This window comes from Pangasianodon hypophthalmus, chromosome 4, assembly GCF_027358585.1.
Source record: "Pangasianodon hypophthalmus isolate fPanHyp1 chromosome 4, fPanHyp1.pri, whole genome shotgun sequence".
Classification (NCBI taxonomy): Eukaryota; Metazoa; Chordata; class Actinopteri; order Siluriformes; family Pangasiidae; genus Pangasianodon; species Pangasianodon hypophthalmus.
Window position 1 is genome coordinate 24,682,825 of NC_069713.1, and position 19,955 is coordinate 24,702,779.

At 39.0% G+C, this 19,955-nt stretch overlaps 2 protein-coding genes and 1 non-coding gene across 7 annotated transcripts in view; all 3 read right to left on the bottom strand.

Moving 5' to 3' along the window:
• Window positions 1–626: 626 nt before the first annotated feature.
• On the bottom strand, window positions 627–13,936 carry puf60a (poly-U binding splicing factor a). 4 transcript variants are annotated; one of them, XM_053233564.1, is made up of 14 exons: window positions 13,797–13,936; window positions 11,325–11,417; window positions 10,833–10,938; window positions 10,186–10,281; window positions 9,763–9,849; window positions 9,492–9,563; window positions 9,043–9,204; window positions 8,820–8,912; window positions 8,454–8,667; window positions 7,940–8,130; window positions 7,582–7,638; window positions 4,663–4,771; window positions 2,505–2,749; window positions 627–1,376 (listed from the first exon to the last, which is right to left on the bottom strand). In XM_053233564.1, exons 4-14 carry the CDS (start codon window positions 10,264–10,266, stop codon window positions 1,077–1,079), a joined length of 1,611 nt encoding a protein of 536 aa, XP_053089539.1. In that variant the 5' UTR covers window positions 10,267–10,281; window positions 10,833–10,938; window positions 11,325–11,417; window positions 13,797–13,936; the 3' UTR covers window positions 627–1,076. The 4 variants fall into 4 exon arrangements, with proteins under 4 accessions (XP_053089539.1, XP_026792663.1, XP_034159865.1 ...); XM_026936862.3 differs by lacking the exon at window positions 10,833–10,938; XM_034303974.2 differs by lacking the exons at window positions 10,833–10,938; window positions 11,325–11,417 and having other exon boundaries at window positions 13,797–13,884.
• On the bottom strand, window positions 9,290–9,426 carry LOC113540746 (small nucleolar RNA SNORA57). The gene has a single exon (XR_003404116.1). It is a non-coding gene; the product is annotated as a small nucleolar RNA SNORA57 (small nucleolar RNA).
• Window positions 13,937–15,723: 1,787 nt separating the features above from the next.
• Window positions 15,724–19,955, bottom strand: part of nrbp2a (nuclear receptor binding protein 2a) — a 41,056-nt gene continuing 36,824 nt past the window's right edge. For both annotated transcript variants that reach the window (XM_026936941.3, XM_053233421.1), the window contains exons 17-18: window positions 19,136–19,191; window positions 15,724–19,004 (exon numbers count right to left, since the gene is read on the bottom strand). In XM_026936941.3, coding sequence (XP_026792742.3) covers window positions 18,906–19,004; window positions 19,136–19,191 — 155 coding nt within the window. In that variant the 3' untranslated portion in view covers window positions 15,724–18,905. The remainder of the gene's footprint in view (window positions 19,005–19,135; window positions 19,192–19,955) is intronic.

Here is a 19,955-nt window from a genome sequence, read left to right on the forward strand (position 1 = left end):
AACCATCTGAACAGAATGAGTGTTCACTTACCCTCCGCTTATTCTGTTGGTGGAGTTTGTTTAAAAAGGACACTGGCTAACCTTTTCAAACTACAAAAAACTTATGAAATTTAGCTAGTGTTAGCTGACTTGGTTTACGCAATTTGCTTTGTTCACTCGTGTTAGTTGTTATATTAGTATGTATGTTGAAACACTGCCTCTGGCAGCTTTCTGGTGTCCATTTAACATTAGGTTACACACAACCATGTTCTGTCATGAGGTCAACTGCGTAGTGTAACTTAAAGAATTCCCACACTTTAGAGGGGGTTTTGTTGTAATGTACATTTCAATAAATGCACTATTAGTCTAAGTGAAGTAAAGTAACAAGTCACAGCGTGCTTCATAACACAGTCCAACTAATCACTAATGAAATTCATTGCCAGCTATTATTGATTTTTTTTAAGTTTTATTAGTTGTTGCAGCCCTAGTTGATTGTGGCTCGCATCATTCTAATTAGTCATAATGCTAACTGGTAAAATGAGAAAGAAGTTCCAAAAACGAGGCTTTGACACCACAACACCACCGTCAAAACCACTAAACCAGTGTGAGTTTTTTAGCGAAGTGCTGGTCAATAAACACAGAAAGGGTCATATTTGAAGAATTTATTTTCTGGACATCTGGAACCAAAAAGTTTTATAACAAGATAATGAATCTTCTGAAAAAGTAATTTTTGGAATAAACAAACAAAAAAAAAAATTGCAACTTAATCCAAACTATAACTGATGGGGGAAAAAACAGAACCAATACAAAAACATTTCCAGTCCTTCACAGTACACAACAGTGATTTAAAAAAAAAAAAAAAAAAAAAAAAAAAAAAAAAACAAGAAAAAAAAAAAAAAAAATCCATGAGCGTTTGTTTGCGTTTGTCCCCGAATGGGATCTGTAATAATATTAATATCAACATCAATAAAAAATAATTACAGGTTAAAAAGTGAGGCCTGCACCACTGGGAATAGTGGTCAGCAGCTGTATCTGTAAGTGTGTGAGAGAAACAAGAGAACAGGTCACTGAAGAAGGGGTTGGATTTTTTTTTCAGTCTATGCTGAGAGATCGCTGTTGTCAAACCGCTCCTGATCATAAACCTCAGCAATGACTTTTCGACCTCCAAACCAGCGGTTGTTAAGCGCCTGAATGGCCTTGTTCATCTCGGATGCTGCTGAAAACTCAACAAATATTTTAACGATGACCTCCGCATCCTCCTCTTCACCCTGCTTCTCCTGGTAAATAATCACTCTGTTGACAGCGCCAAACTTTCCACATTCTTCCGTTACCTCACCTTCCAGGTCGTCGTCTATGTCTTCAGGGCCGACCATGTTCCTGAGCACCATAACCGTCGACTGTGGGTGGAGAGGAGCAGTGGTTTAACAAACTCCTACGACAACTGTGTGCTGTTAGTACTCACTGAAACCCCATTCCTATCAGCATTAACTTTGAAATCATTTTAACTAATAGATTCATAATTCATAACTCGGTTATACAAATTGTACAAAAGGTACTTTTTAATGCGACTGCAGTATACTAAAAAAATTCTGGCTCATTTGACAAACCTAATAGGCTTCATCTTCAGCTAAAGTGGCCAGTTACAGACAATTGAAGGGAAAGGCATTACTGCTTAATGCAATCTGTCAGTTGCATTAGTGCAGGTGGTGAAACACTGCAGCTCGGTCTACAGGATGCCTCTGAGAAAATGCATCCTGAGCTTAGCAAAAACATTTCTCCACACTTTTATATAGTGTTACCCTCCTATGTGTTATATGGTGTTACTATTCTCATAACAGGCACAGCTTAAAAACTAGATTAAACTTGATTCTAGTATCTAGTATCTAGTATCAGTGCCAATACTGGTAATGAGTCACCGGCTTCGTATTAATCAGTCAGGGATTGGTTGCTGCCATGTGCTGCTAGCAATGAACTCCCGTGCTGAGTTGTATGTTTAAGATGTTTTTGACACATAAACTGTATGTTTAATAGAGAATGGGACTTGAGCGCTCTGAGCCTGATCAGTGAGCATGCTCCTTAAAAACACAAGGTGCTGGGAATTGCATCTTGACCTGAAGCAAAGTGTAGACCCGTGCAAGCGAGGGGACATGAAGCATGCGTGTCTCAGTGCTCGTAGAACATTCTACGGTTTCTGATAAAATAACTGATACCAGTATTGGTATTGATGTGTCCCTTTTAAACCATTGGAGAAATTGGTCTCTAATGGGGTGATGATGAAACTTTAAAAAAGATGAGAGTCAAGATCTTAAGAGAGACTCTTTTAAGATTATGTGCATTGAAAGATGTTAAATCCATTACATAATCTTAGCCCTAGTGTCCCAGGTTAACCTAACGCTCTGATGAGAAGTAAAGCTGCTTGTTCACTAAATTAAAAAAAATGTATCATTTCATGTTTTACGTCTATCCATCATTCCCTTACTGGTCATGAACAAACATTTAGCAGCACCTGACGCACTAAGCCTCACCTCTTGCTTCCTCAGCAGTTTCTGCATGACCATGTGTCTGGCGCTGCTGCCTGAGATGCTCATGTGCTCCTGTTCGCTAAGCATCTCCTGGCCCGTCCCGTCTAGGGCTGCTTCCTCCTCTTCCTTCTCCTTCTTCTCCTTGGCCTCCTGTGCGGCAGCCACAGCAGCGGAGATCACTGGCGGAGAGGCCAGGACAGGGTTCACCAGGCCCACCTGGGGTATCACCGGCCGTGCTGGAGTCACGCCTGCACAGAGGAAAAGCAGCATTCGAATATTTGCTGTAGACACCAAGTACAATACAGAGCCCCCAGGACACCTACAAAAGCCCTCTGAATGTTATGTGTGTAAAAATGAGGGATTTTTTTTAAAGCCCCAGGGGCTGCAATACAAGCTTAATCACCTTTCTGCTTTAAAAATATTTCCTTTACATCTTTACACTGTTTTAAAAAAATTTAAAATGAAAGGTCCTCAAAAAGAATGGCAGCTGGTGACTTACTTAGTGCTAGCTACTTGCCTCTGAATACATTCTGTGACTAACAGTAAGCAAGTAAATACTTAAACAAAATATTGCAAAAGAGGGACATCAGATGTAGATTTACAAATGAGGGGGTGGAGAAAATGGGTCAGTCTTCCTCCTCATGGACCGACGAACTCCACACATTCCTGTACCATTAAGAGTCCTTTCCCTCCCTTATGTCAGTCAGTTCAGATGAAATGTTACCCAAATCAACTCCATAAAATATACAGCACTCACTGGCCAATGAGAATGAGAGATTTGATTATGAGGGGAGGGGCTAGAAACAATCCTCTTCACACTTGGTTGTTGGGGGGGAATAAGAGGCCACGGTCAGGGCGATTGTGGAGAGTAAAGACAGGGAAGGGAATACAGAGAGAGAGACAGAGAGAGAAAGAAAAAAGGAGATAGAGAGAGAGAGAGAGAAGAGAAAATAAAACAGAATCTATTAGTGGACAGGTCCTATGACAGACCATATTCAACTATGTAATTGTATAGAAAACTAAAGAAACCTGGGGAAGAGAGTGGTCTGAACACAAGCTAGCCTGGCATGTTTAAACAGGATATTAAAGGACTACAGAAGTAACAGTACAAAATAAGGTGTGCTTGAAACTGAGTACCAACAGCTTCAATTCATGAGATTACTGCACACCAATTCAATTCTACACACTCATTACAATACCATGGTAAACATAACTACACTCGGAGAAACACAACCAGTGTTTCAAAGTTTGTTGGTACAGTGGCAAAGATTAAAGAAAGTTTCTGGAATTATGTGCAAGACTGATTGACTGGCTCCTAAAATATGATTAGAAGTCATAATTAACAAACCAACAGAACACCACTGAGATTTTTAATAGGCAGTTATTAATAAAAATTACTGGAGGCCATTCATGCAGATAATTCCAAAGGGTCCACAACTTTTTAAACAAATAATGTCAGGCATACACTATACAAATTTGTAGCCTAATTTTCTTGCCAGTCTTCAAAATCAGGTCAACGTTCAGATGAATCAATCTTTGTTTTAATGTTCTGAAAAGGGCGGCAATGCATGATTAGTTGGCCAGACATTCTTGGATTACAAACAGAGATGAATTTAACAGTGCTCTGACAGGATATAACTACTGACCTTATAACTGTGAGTGTAACTAACTGTACTGTTATGTGCCGAGTATGTGCATGTTGCCCTGTAGATCCAACAAGGCTGAGAGAAAAGTGCTGAAATTTTTTAAAAAGGCAGAATAAGGATCATGTCTCACATACAGAGTTAACTCCCACATTGTGTCAGAACATGTTTTTGTACAATATGAGTGCATAAATCATGGGGTGTGGGTGCACATGATGAGCGATTCAAACCTGCAGTAATGACTCGTTACAAAAGATGAATGGTTTAAAAACTGTACAGTGTATGCCTGAGTTGCCATTGGTTCTGCAAAGAACTTAAACACCAATCCGATTTCCCAGTTTGCAGCTGAATAACTGTAGGACCCCATTCACACATACCCACCACGTGAGCAACATGCTGGGACTCCATGCACACAAGAGGCATGCTAGATGTGAGACACACTAGGTGACACTGCTAGAAGCATGATTACGCTTCTACCATGTGTGTCAAGCCAGCAGAATCGTGAGACCCTAGCCTACCTGTGATGACCCCTGGGGCCTGGGCTGCCATAACTGCCTGGGGGAGCTGTGGCAGGTTCACCGAGCCGGCTGTCATTGCCCCCAGGATGGATGCGCCAGCCACCGCTTCCTGGAACAAGAGGGGGACATATAGGAACACCGCCCAGACAGCGCCCGTTAACCAGCACACACAGGGTACGGACAAGACAGGACGAGACAGGACAAGGAAAGGACAGACAAAGACTCACATGGACAAGGCCTGGGCCTGCTGCATGTAAGATGTCATAAAAAAAGTTCTAGTTCTAGTTACTAGAACCTTTCTCTTCCAGATCTGTATGCACCTGAACAAGGTAACCAAAAGCTGCAGAGGTCTTGACTGCCTGACTAAGGTGTGTTATGTATATACATATACATATACACACAGTGTGGTCAAAAAGTCTGAGACCACTAGTGAAAGTGTGCTTATATTGCATTTAACACAGCAACGACTTGAGGGAAAAAGTACAGTCTCGGATATATTTACATGAATATCAGGCTCTTAGTACTTTGGTAAGTGTAGTAGAAAATCTGATGTAAATCTTTGTGTAAAATCTGATGATCCATGTTAGGTTAAATCCATTGGCATCCACGATTCAATGGAAGGGATAAGACTTAAGGAAATCTGACCTTTGTAAAAAACAGTTAATATGGTAAATATCACAAATTTGCTTACATTAGAAATACTGCAGAATCTTGAATATTTAATATTCAAGATTTTGCATTATTTCTAATTTTCAAAATAAAAAAACTTTTTTCGTTTACAGTTTTAAATGGAATTTTTTATTTATTTTTTTTACATTTTCATTGTGGTCTCAGACTTTTGAACCCCATTGTATGTATACGTATGTATGTGTGTATGTACAGTACTGTGCAAAAGTCTGAGGCGCATGCAAAGAAAGGCTGCAAAGAGCAAAGATGCCTTCAAAAATAATGAAACTAAATGTTTCTACATTAAAAAAATACTATAAAGAGCAGTAAACAGTAATAAATGAAACAAAGTCAATATTTGGTGTGACAATCCTTCGCTTTAAAAAAAAAAAAAATAAAAAATAGTAGTCTCAGGTACAATTACTGCAGTTTTATAAGGAAATGAGCTGTAAGTGTTACTGAGCATCTTGCAGAACCAGCCACAGTTCTTCTGGAGACTTTGACTGTCACACTTGCTTCTTATTTTTGCAGCAAAACCCAGCAGCCTTCATTATGTTTTCTGTCTGAAAAGTGTCTCTTATGTAATATGCTGCTTTCTTTACTGACATACAAACATTTTTCTGTAACATTTAATTTTGTGCTGGAAAACTAATGGAATTCTAAAATGTTTTTGTACTGAATCAGTAAGGTAGAAGTCATAAAATAAATATATATAACAAAGTTTGCACTCAAAAAAAAAAAAAAAAAATAGGGAGCCTAAGACTTTTGCACAGTACTGTATGTAGGTGTGCGTGAGAGATTATATAACGATGACAAACTTTGATTGGTAGCAGCTGATTAGAGGTTATATTTTTTACAGTTTAAAACTTTTTGAAGAAATTAAATAACTCATTTTGTTTAGAAATATAACTAAGAAGTCAAAATGTTTTGGTTACAGTTTGTTAATAAGCCTATATATTGTGATATGCATTTTGTATTGTAAAAATGTTCACAGGTGATGGATTGGATTGGAAATGGATTGTCACCTTCCAGATGTAATGGCAAGAGGACTCGGTATTAAACAAGATGCCTTTTACAATGTCTCCAGTGCAGCAGCATACAAACAAATCCTGCATACTTTTATTTGCATCTACAAAATTTGCCTCTTTTAGTGAACTTTGGAATGGCTACCATTGTAGATCACTGAGCAAAATTCTGCTTACAATTCTCACAAAAATACGCTTTTGCTTGCACTTGCCATTAGGCAAGTCAAACAGTGTGTTGAGCCTCATTATTTGCCAAATGGTCAGACTTGAACATTTTGATATGGGAGAAGATAAGGACTACAATACAATGATGACAATAATTTAGTTCTATCTAGGGAGGAAAAGCAGGTGTAGGCTCCAGTAAGGTAGGAAGTTAAACTGAGAAGCCAACATAACATCCTAAATTAAAAACAGTTACTGTATTCTACAGGAAAGATGTTTAACCACTAGTGCCTGTATATTCAATGCAATCAGGCCCAAGCCAAGAGACACAGAACACCATCATGACAAGACAAAACCAGCTAAACTAATCATAAGAGTTATACTCATACGTTTAAGCATTACACAGTTACTATTCTTTTATGTGAATAGTTAATAATTGTATATATGACAAGTATATAGCAACATAGGACAGATTATAGGCTGTTCACTGGCTAGGTAAAATGTTTTAAAAATATGTCTATAGGGCAATGATTTATGCTGTAGCATAGACTTAGTAAAAATACATGTTATAAAATGGACTGACAATCCAGAAAAGGAAATGCAAAACAATTAACTTGTTAAATCATAAAAAGTCACACTCTGTATTAAATGACTATTATTGAAAAGTACAGATTAAGTGGATATCCTGATACATCCACTTAAAATGTTAATTAGGCCTAAACACATGCATATCTGTATTTGCCAAACTGAAATAAGAGATGCAGGTAATAACTCAAGGGCCAAAGCACCCAGGTGGGGAAAAAAAAAAAAGGCATAATGCTGCCTTTGTATTTTAGCAGTGTGGGCTACTTGGGACCTTGAGTCACCTGGAACTACATCTGCCCAAACAGCATCCTGAATTTACATAACTGTCCAATTAACATTCTCTATCTAGCAGACATCTATGGCACAATGATTACCAGCATTACTAGGAGGTCCTGAAGACAAGTCTCTCCGCACACTTATAAATCTACACAAAACAAAAAAGCACCAGCGTGCTTGGAACAGAATTGCCTGAAGGATTTACCAGACAGTTGAGGAAGTCTTCTGTCCGATTCTCCGGAGTGGAAAGATTCCATGCCATCTGTTTTTGGAGTTTACACGCTATGTTATCTTTCTGCATGTAAAAAGCTCTGTCTCATATAAGTAATGCTGTCTTCATGCCAGTCAAAAGCTAAACTGACTTAAAGCAAGCCCTCACATACAGCACCATGTCTCTCCTCTAGCCTTGCTAAGCCCATTAAAAAGAATAAAAATTCACGCTGCCTTATTTTAATCAAGGAACCATTCTAGTGCCAAATGGAAGCAGCTGATCTCACACACACTCTCACACACGCACACTCTCCTGACTAACAATAGATGGTAGAAAAGTAAAAGGGTCTCACCTGGGCGGTGATTTTGGCAGTGGCCGCGGCAGCAGCCACAGCAGCAGCAGGGGGCAGGCCCCCAGGTGCGGTGGGCGTCAGCATCGGGATGGGTGGGGTCACTGCCTTGCCCACACGCAGATATTGACCACCCAAATCAAACAGGTTCATAGAAGACACTGCGTCCTGCGCTGACTGGGCCTTGTCATACTCTAGAGAAGAAGGGAACAGCAATATAAGACTCAAAAGGACTGAGAGAAAGGTTCAACTTAAATCTTCTGGCAGAGCACTGTGTCATTTACTGTGTAATTACCAGAGGGCACTTATGGCAAATTGTCCGCAACTGAGCCTAAGGAAAATAACGACAACAACAAAAAAACAAAAACTTACTATGAAAGCATGTGAGGAACCTGCCCCCACCCCTCCTCTATCCCCTGCGAGACATATGTAGAGAACAGCATTCCGCTATGACTGACCGCTCTCGGCCGCATACACAGTATTTACAACCGAACAAAAGTGGAGGCCTAGTTCTCACCTATGAAGCCGTAGCCCTTGTGTTTCCCTGTCGTGGGCTCCCGTGCCAGCGTACAGGACTTGATTCTCCCAAAGGCCTCAAAGACGCTCTTGATGTCGTCGTCTGACAGGTCAGGGTGCACGGACGCTACGTAGATTCTGTTAAAGGCGCGGGCTTCTTCGGCTAACTGGTCTATGATTGGCTGAGCCTGACCAATGTTGCTTGGCCGTCCCACCTTAGAGGAAACATTAAAACAGTGAAACTTCTCCAGACATTTTACAATCTATTGTAATTATTTTATTTATAACCTCAGTGAGGATACATTAAAATAATCTTTTTAATGCTCTGGCCAATCTGATCTGTTTCATCAAGAAACGACCCACTTACTTTAATGTTTCTCCCCCCTAACATGACTGAGTTCATCTGCTCTAAAGCCAGCTGTGCTGCCTCCGGTACCTCATACTCTACAAATGCAAAACCCTGTAGAGAGAAAGAAAGGGATGGACATCATCAGAATTGTAAGCAGACTTTGGAAAACAACAACAACAAAAAACCCACACAAAACCTCAATCAAGTCAAACCTGTACATTGAACATGTAAGGTTTCTGACCTTGTGCTTAAGTGTAACCGAGTCCCAGGACATGTCGATACTCTTGATTGGCCCGAAAGGCGCGAACGCTTGTCTAATGGTATCCTCTCCAAGCTCATAGTAGATAGAGCCCACGTAAACACGGCACATTATGGCAAGTGCCCGCTGTCGCTGTGCTGCAACCTGAAACGAAAAACTCAAACTCAGACCTCACACTACTCCCAAAGATCATATTACACCTACTAATTTAAGAGAGTATATACTTTAAGAGTGTTTCAGTGATTGAGGATAGAACCAGCATACTCTGAACATACTGGCACCGAAGACATAGCACTGGCTCTGCTTTACCTCCTGACATTACACACATGAGTACTGAGCAACTGCATGTATGCCAAGAAATGGAGGGAGACAACATTTCTGCCTTAGTAGCTCATGTCTGTTTACAGTGTAAAATATTTGCTCTTGCTTACCGACTGTAAGGGTGAAAGCGGGTCACCGAAGCCAGCCATGGTCAGTGAGGCCATCTGTAAGGAATTGGGGAGCTGTTTGGAGGAAGAGCGGAGTGAGAGAGAATTGCAATGATTAAACTAAGATTTCTGAATGCTTATCTCAAATGGCTCAGCACTTCAACACACTTAAGACTGACGCCGATGTTAATCAATCCCACATTCACAACCAATGTCATTGTTCTTCGGTAAAATGTGGTTTTCCCAAAAAAACATCCAAGTTAGCTACAGGTACCTGGAGGTTGTTAAGTGGCTGCTGCTGGGCGAGGCTCTGTTTGACCAGCACGCTCTTGATGCTCTGCTCCATGGCATACTTCTTTGCCTGTGATAACGCCAGAAAAATTCAATACTAAATCAGTAGATACTGAAATCAACCTTCTTTGGGCAAGACTCATCTTGGAGAATGTCTACATTATTAATAATCTGAGACATGTGCCAGCAGTTGAGAATAGCACTAGCAGACAAATCACAATAGTACTGAAGGCATAGCTCTGGCTTTTCTCTTCTCCACTACATGCACTCATATGCACTCATAAGAATGCAAACTAGTGGAGTCAAACTGTCAGCTCAATCAAGCTGACAGTATCACCGCTTTGCAGAGGCAGGGCTGTGAATGTTAGACTGCAGAGGTATGGTATGTGTATAAAGAGGTGGTCACCTTCTGCAGGGCCTCCTGCTGTTCAGGGGTGAGGGGCGGCAGGCCAAGCTTCGAGGCTGTGCTCTGTCCATTCTCCATCATCAGAGCCTTGCCTCCCTGCGGAGAACACACTTGTGAGACCCAGCGCCTGTGAGACGTAGCCCTTAACCTTAAGCTCATTCAATTTCAGAGCATACACAGCCTCAAAGTTGAGAAAAAAAAAAGGACAAATGTGTAGTACAGGTGCGGGTACATTTCTATACTCAAATGTGAATCTGAATACATGCATATATGTCTTGCTTTTCGAGCTGCTGTACATGCTCTGAAAGAGCTGAACATTCTCAATATACTGTTTTCATGATTATGTACAACTGTATAAAGCAGAACAACTCTACAGGGACATTACACTGAACAGCTATGTTCCTCCGTTTGGTAAAGTACAACTGCAACACACTGCAATTCTCTGGCATCAAGATTAAGTAAAGTTTACAAAAGGGAAACCAACACGTTCTGTACTTTTTCCCTTCAGCAAAAGAAGGGAAAAGTTCACAGGATACTGGTGTTCAGTGGAGGATGCTAGCCACTTTTCCTTAAAAGTGGGAATGCTACAGTGAGTGTGATGAGGTGAGCTGCCTGACTCATTACTACACAGAAGAAAGCTGAAGTACCTTTGCTCAAATGAACTCCAGTGATGCAGAGCCCCCCTTAAGGAGGTTTGAACCCAATTTGTTCTGCCATTGGCTTTGGAATTATAGTACAGTCAAGAGATATGCTCTACAGCACAGACGACACAGAGAGAAACGACATAAAAAAAGGAAAAGAAAAACACAAACCTACTTAGAACAAGAGATACTTGATAGTGAGACAACAGACTGAGAATACTGACATCAAAAATCAGGGAACGCTCTTCTCCTACCATTTAGGACACCATGAAGTCCAACACGACATGGCTACTGATTGGATTACTATTTTTAATTACATATGTTAACTCAGATTAGTGTCAGGTTGATTGGGTTCTCTTATGACCTGATGAACGGTGTTTTTACTAAAAAAACAAAACAAAACAAAACAAAAACACAAAACAAAAAAAAACCTTTGTGGAAGCGATGTGTGTACAGGCCAGATCTCTCTGTGATCTCTCATTGGAAAGGAGGACTTACTTAGCGCCTGCTCTCTTCTGAGGTGTCGTAACGCACGTTACTCGTGAAGAAATATCCAGGGAGACCTTTTATTGTTTATTTATTGTTCAGAATCTGGGGGAAAAAAAATAAACATAAAGAAAACCTTCATACATCATTCCATAAGGAAGCACAATGTAGATGAAAAAGATTCTTAAATTATGATTATTATATTACATATATAAAAATTAAAAGGTGCTGTTAAGGTGGTAGGATGTTTAACGCAGCCAAGGCTACGCACATTTTTATGGGGGAAAAAAAACCCTGATGCACAAACATATAGTGAAATAAGATACATACTTAGAAGAACACATCTAAAGCCCTATCCAGACAGGATTGAATTTACATGGGGTCCTGGGGTAATTTCCTATTTTACAGGTGCTCCTCTGTGATTTTATTTCCATCCAAATTGGCCATGTCAGTGTTTTTCCTCCGTCCTCCTCTGAGAAAGTCACAAGCCAAATTACACAGTTTTTCGCCAAACTCAGCGGTCATCTGATAATTAATCCAATTGGGATGCACGTCTGCGATTTTCTATACAGATGTTGCCTTGGGTTCGAAAAAAAATCTGTTCGACTGCTGCTACTTGCCGTATACAATCTCATAGCGCACATACCAGTGACTCTCCCCCAGACATTAAACACTTCCTGAGTCGCAAAACAAAACATTGATGCTTCTCATATACTTTGTTATTATTGTTTTCGAGTCCAAATAGGACTTAAGACAATAAAATAGATCCTGAAACACTGATATTCATTCAGAGATAAACAAGGGTTGCTAATGAACAAGTGCAACTACTTGGGCTGCAGAATATATATCAAAATTATTGAAATATCACAAAAGTAAATATCACAATACGCTTATCGCGAGGGCTTGCGACAGCTGAATGATTTTAATACTTCATAAAGTTACGAAAAGTCAAAGTTTTAGGGGGATGCAGATAGCAGAGAATGCTTTCTTTTCCTCAAAAGAACATGAAACATATGTTGGTTATGTCATTTTCAGTTTATATATATATATAATTTAAATTGATTTTACGCACTTAGAGCATTATCGTACAGCATATCGGACTATTCAACAAGTTATCGCATTTTTTCTTCAATATTGTGCAGCCCTAGTAAATACAAATTTAATTTTAATCAGTAGAGATCAAGTCAAATCTTTTGATGGAGCACAAAGCACAAACTGAGTCTCATAAACTCAATGCTAAAACTGGGTTTCTGTCTTCTGTGCTGGATTGCGACACTATCTATGCTCACACTTCCCAATCTTCACCATTATCAGTGCTAAATTCAGATCTCACTTTTCTTTTATAAGAAAACGTTGGCTGGCTCTCATCTCTGATCACTCAAACACCGTTCTGTTAAATACCAAGTCTCAGGATCACCTACTTTTATACACACCCCCATGTTAAATTTGGGAATTTTATGCTCCTTTTAAATGGAAAAATCTGAAACAGTCACTGAAATTCAATCATTTCATATCATTAAATGATTTATCATGCTAATTCTCTCATTATAAAAGACGTAAGAAATGATATTAGAGTTATATACTAACATTAGCTATTATGTAAACAACATTATTACAGTTTTTGGATTATGCAGACATGCCCAAAGGAAAATCCACTGCAGTTTATCCCAGAATAAAGGCTCACCAAATAAAACAGTCATGTGTTAAAGGCGATGCTGTGACATGTACACACCAACGACTCATTCAATTATCCTCTTACCATGAAAACGAGTAAGATGCACACTAAACGGAGAGTGTGCAGATATTTAACTCCACAATTCAACACATTAGTGCCTAAATAGAGTCCATTAGTGAAAATCATCATGAAATCCAGCGCCAAACTTGGCGCAGCTAACTAAACTAGCAAGATTTCGTTCCCACTCGTATTCCGACACATTTTTATCCACTACAATATGATTGGCTAGGCGACTCCCACCTCCCGCTCTAACACTGGCAGAGTGCAGGCAAGTTGACTTTAGAGCCAATCACCGAGCAGGAGGCGGGATTTGACGGAATTGTGTGTGTTTAAAAAAAGCAAGCGCGCTAGCATGAATCCAACAATATGAAAGCGCGTTAGGTTAGCTAGCTACACAAGTACCTGGGGGTGCAACTGAATTTAAAGTGCTGAACATAACCAGATAGCTTTGTTATCGAGGATAAGCCTTAACTGCAAAAATACTAAACAGAGTAGAGAGGAATTTCAGCGACCTTTAGCTGGAATGTTAACTAAAAGCGAGTCCTCCTCGGCAGCAACAGGCCGCGACCAGAATCCCGCTCTCGGCTAGCTAGCGGGATTAGCTAGCACCGCGCGCGCTAAAGGCAAACTAAACCCTACTGTATAACTGTCTATAAAGCACAACCATGTATGAATATACACAGCGTGTATTTATGCACTGCGAAACAAATAAATAACTGTGAAAATACAAAGGAAAGTGGTTAATTTACCGCAAAAACCGCTACCGCCATGAAGCACACTGTCCCACACGGACGCCTACAGTGGCGATGAAGACTATGAAATCTCGCGAGATTGTGATCTCACGCTCATACAGTCGCTAGGTTAATCTCGCGAGATTTCGCCCATAAAAGAGATTTGCTGCTGCATCGTGTTTCTAGACCATTCCCTCTCCCTCCAGAGGAACAGTGAATGTGCACATAGTCATTTACTGGCTGTCCTTGTGAAGAGAATATACCAGGACAGATATATTCGTGGTTTTTTTCTTAAAAAAAAAAAAGGTTTGAATCTCTAGAGGCTGAAAAAAGCTTCCAGGTCATAATAATGATATATGACTGTGATTTCACTTAACATCTTCACTTTAAAATCACAGAGTATGGGAGTATGATGACTCCACGTGGCTTTATTTAAAAAAAAAAAAAAAAAGTGTGTGTGTGTGTGTGTGTGTGTGTCTTTCCCTTCCCCTGAGGGAATCCTTGAAGGCTTTCTGTAGAGCCTTATGACAAAAGGTTTCCCTTCCCATAATTCCAAGCAGGACTTATGAATCTCCTCTTTAAGTGTATGGAGATTCATTCATTCACTCATTCATTCACTCATTCATTCATCTTTAGTAACAGCTTTATTCTGGTTTATCCCAGAAAGGCAGGAAAAATTCACCTCAGCTGGATGGCAGTCCATCACACACACATTCATACACTCATTCAAACCCAGGGGCAATTTAGCATAGCCAGTCCACTTACTGGCATATATTCAGACAGTCGGAGGAAACCAGAGAACCCCGGAGGAAGCCCATATGGACACTGGGAGAACATGTGCAACTCCACACAGGACTCTCTGGATTGCACATTAGAGCTGTGAGGCATCAACTCTACACCCTGCACCACTGCGACGCCTTGTGCTTTGACATGTAAAGGCCATTATCTGGGAAATAATTGTTAAGGGTACAAATAAATGGAAAACCCATCTAAGGATACACTCTTCTATAAGATGCTTTCTGAATATAATATAGCTTGTGCATGCAAACAAGCACTGTTTCTAGAGTGGCAGCTCAGCAGGTGAAATTTTGTGCTAATGACCAGAATGTTGTAAGTTCAAATCCCAGAACTACATGAGCACTCAACGCTCACTTGCACGGCACTGTGCCTGGATTGTAATTCCTCTGTACTTATAAGTTGCTTTAGTAAATAATGTTCATGTTGTAGTGAATAAATGTCAGATGTATATGAGCTAGATGTTGCATCCACATTCTCAAACATTTTGGAGCCTTTAAGTTAAAATAAATTCCACAAACCCCTTAGTACACTTTTATATTATGGACATTATATAAATTTTATATATTTTTTAATATATATTTTATAAAATTTATATTTTATAATTTATCTAATTATAAAAATGTATATAATGTTCATAATATAAAACTGTAGTAAGGGGTTTGTGGAATTTATTTTAAATTTAAGGGTACAGTTTTTTTTGTACATTATGAACATTATATCAATTTTTATAATACTAATTTGTCTGTTTTTTTTCTTTTAGAGCGGTAGAGCTTTCTATTCCTGATGTTTCCACCAACAGAACACATTAGGTCCAAGTTAACATTATTTATAGACTACTTGATTTTGAGTTATTGAGGTTTGAATTAAATCTTTTCATAGTGCAGACAAATAGGCTAATAATTGTAATAACCCAATAACAAATATAATAACATTAATAATGGTGGGTTTGTGATTTCCACTGTTGCAACCAAAATACAAAACAAAGCACAGACCCTCTGGTTATGCTCTTTGGACTTGACTTTGAGAACCACTGGCCTAAATGGATGTTATAAAGACTTTCGTTCCTATAGATTGTATATAGATCACTGAACAAACCCTCTTGCCATTTTGAAAGAAAATAAAAAATTATAAAAATTCCACAAATGTATTTTATGATTCTTAAGATTTTATTGAGCAATTTGTATAACAGACAATATTTGACACAAATAAAAATAATTTGCATAAATCCAAAAAGCAGAATGTAGAGTAAACTATTTGACCAAGGCCTGGGAGGATGTCACCAATCATTGTGCAGGTACATGGAGGTTACACACATTCATTTCTTCATTTATCTATATCTATATCATCCTGTATCTACTTTCCACAATGTCCAAGATTTCAGGATGACACTAAATGATTCAGTATAGAATGGAAAACATACTTCCATGTGTGTCCCTACTGGTTTTTTAATCACCTGTCTTACAGGAAAATGATCGAAGGTTACAATTATTTCAGAAGGACGTGGTGGCTGGTCAGATATCGCACTTCCAACATACTACTTTACCAAAAACTTGGTAATAACTTTCATGTTCTGACATGCAAAAGTATTTCTATTGAGATAAATAGAAAATTTTAAATAGAAAATTCACAAATGTGGTACTATCACTGAAATCACCCAGAAGTCCAAATGAGGAATCGCTGAAATAACCACGTTTAACTTGTGCAGTTTGAATTGTTTATATAATTGTACATTTCGGCAGGGGCATTGTTGTTGTACTAAAACTACAAAAAGCTGGTCTTCTAGCTAAAATAATTCGTGACCAGGACTTAAAATCTTTGATAGTGTTAGCATAAATGGCATGAGAGAGAAAAAAAAAAAAAACAGAATACTGATTTATAATTATACAATAAAAAAAAAACCCAAACCAAGAGTCATAGTAAGATTTTCCAGAGACAATGTGTCAAACTTCTTTTCCATTCATCTACCCCAATCCCAGCTGCCAGTATCGATTCCAGTGTTCTTCAGTGTTCTTTTGGCACGTACCTCACTTGGTTTTTATATGTGTATGTAAACTGCTCTTTAACAGAACATCAAACATTGCAAATACTGCTGTATATGGTGCAAACTCAAAACTAAGAACAGCCCTTTTAACCTTGATGGAGGGATTCTTTCTCATCCAACATGTTAAACATCATATCTTGATGAGTTTTGTTAGTTATATGAGGGGATATATTTCACATTATAAAGTGCCTGTAGGCTTGGACTAGAAAGTCCAGTGCACAGAAAAATGGTGCTACTTTGGTCACGTCTGATAGTGTGTGATAAGTGTTTCCAAGTCAAAATATTCCAACTACAATTGCAGAACTCATTTCCTATACCATAAAGGTTGCTACTAAACCATTCTTTCAAGAGCAGTTTGACATATTCCCTGCTCTACTACTTTTAATCGTTTGGAAGATTCTTTTATCCAATACCATCTAAGCATAGAGCCAAGCAGTAGAGGTTGAGGATCTAACTCTGCCAGCCCTGGGATATAACCCCAGAAGCTGCTAGTTAGTAGTGCAGAAGTTTAACCTGGTCATTATCAGATGAATTAATATACACTCACCATTGACTATAACAGGAACACCTGTACCCCTCCTAACTCATGCAATTATCCAATCAGCCAATCATGCGGCAGCAACACAATTCATAAAATCATGTAGATACAGAGCTTCAGTTAATGTTCACATCAAATGTCAGAATGGGGCAAAATGTGATCTTAGTGACTTTGCCCATGGGATGATGTTGGTACCATGCCAGATGGGCTGGTCTGAGTATTTCAGAAACGGCTGCTCTGACTGTTTGACAGTGACAGTTGATGAGAAAGGTCAGAGGTGAATGGCCAGGTGGGTTTGAGCTGACAAGAATGCTACGCTAACTCAAATAACCACTCTTTACAACCGTAGTGAGCAGAAAAGCATCTCAGAATGCACATGTCATTATTTGCATTACCGTAGCCTTCCTGTCAGCTTGAACCTGGCCTTTCTCCTCCGATGTCTCTCATCAAAAAGGCATTTCCACCCGCAGAACTGCTGGTCACTGGATGTTTTAGTTTTTCCCACCATTCTGCGGAAACTCTAGAGACTGTTGTGTGTGAAAATCCCAGGAGATCAGTGGCTTCCTAAATATTCAATCCATCCCATCTGGCTTGCCACAGTCAGAGTCACCGAGATCACATTTTCCATTTATGTCAACGTCAAACATTAAATGAAGCACCTGGCCTGTATCTGCATGATTTAACATACTGCACTGCTGCCACATGATTGGCTGACTAGATAACTGCATGAATGCAATGAAGGACACAGATATTCCTATTAAAATGGCTAGTGAGTGTAAGGGTGTTTATGTAGTGTGCCCTTATTCTAAGGATATTACACAAATGGTATTAAGAATATTTAGCATACATTACACAATGATAAAATCATACTCATTAACTTTAGCAAGTCTAAGGTTATTGCCAGTGAACCACAAATCTGTATAAATCAAGCTCTTTGATTAATGGCAATAGCACTCCATGTACTTTTGACACATTCATTTCTTACTCAGGCACTTTGTGCTTTGTAAGAACCAGTCCTTTTAGAAATTTTAGATTACTTCTCCCAATGTGAGACCTAACTATAACAAAACCAAACGGCACTTTGCTACAGTACTGTACACTCATCCGCTCCTGGTCAATCATTTATTCAATCTTTTTTTTTTTTTGCAGGGAATAAAACATTTCACATATTTGGAAATTTTTTTTTTCTCACTGGGAGTTTTAAGAGTCACATTTTCTATCCATGTTTAATAGTTAAACAATAAATAAATATGCACTGCAGTTATCTTTAAAAAAAAAAAATCCTTGACAGTTTAAGACACATGGGCTGGCAGACCCATGAGAACCAACTATTTGTACCAACAGTATCCTTTCTTGTGACTTCCCCAAGTTCTTTGTTCCTAAGACTTTACTTCTGTGGCATTTTCCTTTGCCAGAAACCTCTTGGATAGAGGATGGATCTTACCATCCAGCATGGTAAAACAGCACTGAGAATGTCCACAAAAATCCGTCAAACATATAAAGGAATACATGGTGGATTCATCACCGGTGAAAGAACAACATGCCTGTTGTGTTTTGGGATAATGTTAATGGTCAGAGTTCTTTACAGCCTTGCTACCATGGAGCTATTCAATTCTACCACTTCAAGACTTGTTGTGCCCTTTCCCATTTAAAAGGGTTGCACTTCTGGTAACTCTTCAGCTCCCTCTTTCCTTTCTCTTAGACCAGCTCCAGCCAACTTCTCTGCTTCACAACAGCGCTCCAGTGCGACTCAGTGCATTAACATAATGGATGAAGGAGACGTGGAAGCTCCACCCCAGTGTTTCCCCAGCGCCTCTTCCAAAAAGCAGGCCAACTTCTCACAGTCATCCTGTCCAACATCAGCACATAATCAGATGATCATTAATGAAGTCATTAATTACACAGCACACATGCACAAGACTGCCTGTTGGTTTTAATGATGTCAGACATGTGTGTTGTAGAAAATGTTTTCAAACTCACCTCGCTAATAAACGCATGGTGGACCAGCTCACTGGCCAGATCTCTGGGGTGATCAGCTAAAAAACATCAGATCATATTTAGTCTTTAATTAAAAACTTAGGTGAAGATATGAATGCCATGCCACATGATGATAGCATAGTCTTTTGTAGATCACAATATCTGTTTGCAGCTTTGCCTTTTCAAAGTGCTGGAATAGTGACAGATGTGCCAGGGTGCAATTTATTAAAATTATGATATCACTTTTTATAACATTTTCTGTTGTGTATAGCATTAAATACACCTGTTTATTTACTGTTTTGCTGGTAGAAATGTTTTAAATGAGTGTAATATGTAATTTTTTTTGTCATATCGCCCACCCCATTACCCTGTTCGCAGACAATCCATTAATACACACATCAGTTTCACCATCCTATTAAGATTTCCCAGTTTAGTGTGTCTTAAATCTTAAGCACTACGATTAGTCAATATGTACAGCACATATTGATGAGCAAAGTGCATGGTACTAAATGGTCTAAATAATAATAAGATATTTTTACAGACTCCTTTGTTGAATAAAATGCACGATATTATAATCACGCCTTACAAATAAAAAAATGTTTACCAGAACATAGAGGGCTAAGAGATTGTTTTCCTTTTTTTGATTTAGCCAATAAGCTTGGAGAATGCACGCTTCAGTGTGCTTTACAGCAGAGGATGTAAGAATCTTGCTGCGTTTATGTTGCTGTAATATGAATAGAGTCTAGGACTAAATTAGCTATAATAAACTACAATAAAGCCCTTAAGTAAGTAAGCCCTTGGTAGTGTAGAAATCAGTGTAGAA

What these genes read in the sequence shown, in the direction of transcription:
- puf60a (XM_034303974.2), bottom strand. Translation starts at nt 13,817, where the DNA reads ATGGCGGTAGCGGTTTTTGCG. An exon ending in CGCTTTCACCCTTACAGTCG is followed by an intron (nt 9,205 to 9,491) that starts GTAAGCAAGAGC and finishes TTTTCGTTTCAG; the next exon opens with GTTGCAGCACAGCGACAGCG. An exon ending in CAAGGGCTACGGCTTCATAG is followed by an intron (nt 8,131 to 8,453) that starts GTGAGAACTAGG and finishes CTTCTTCTCTAG; the next exon opens with AGTATGACAAGGCCCAGTCA.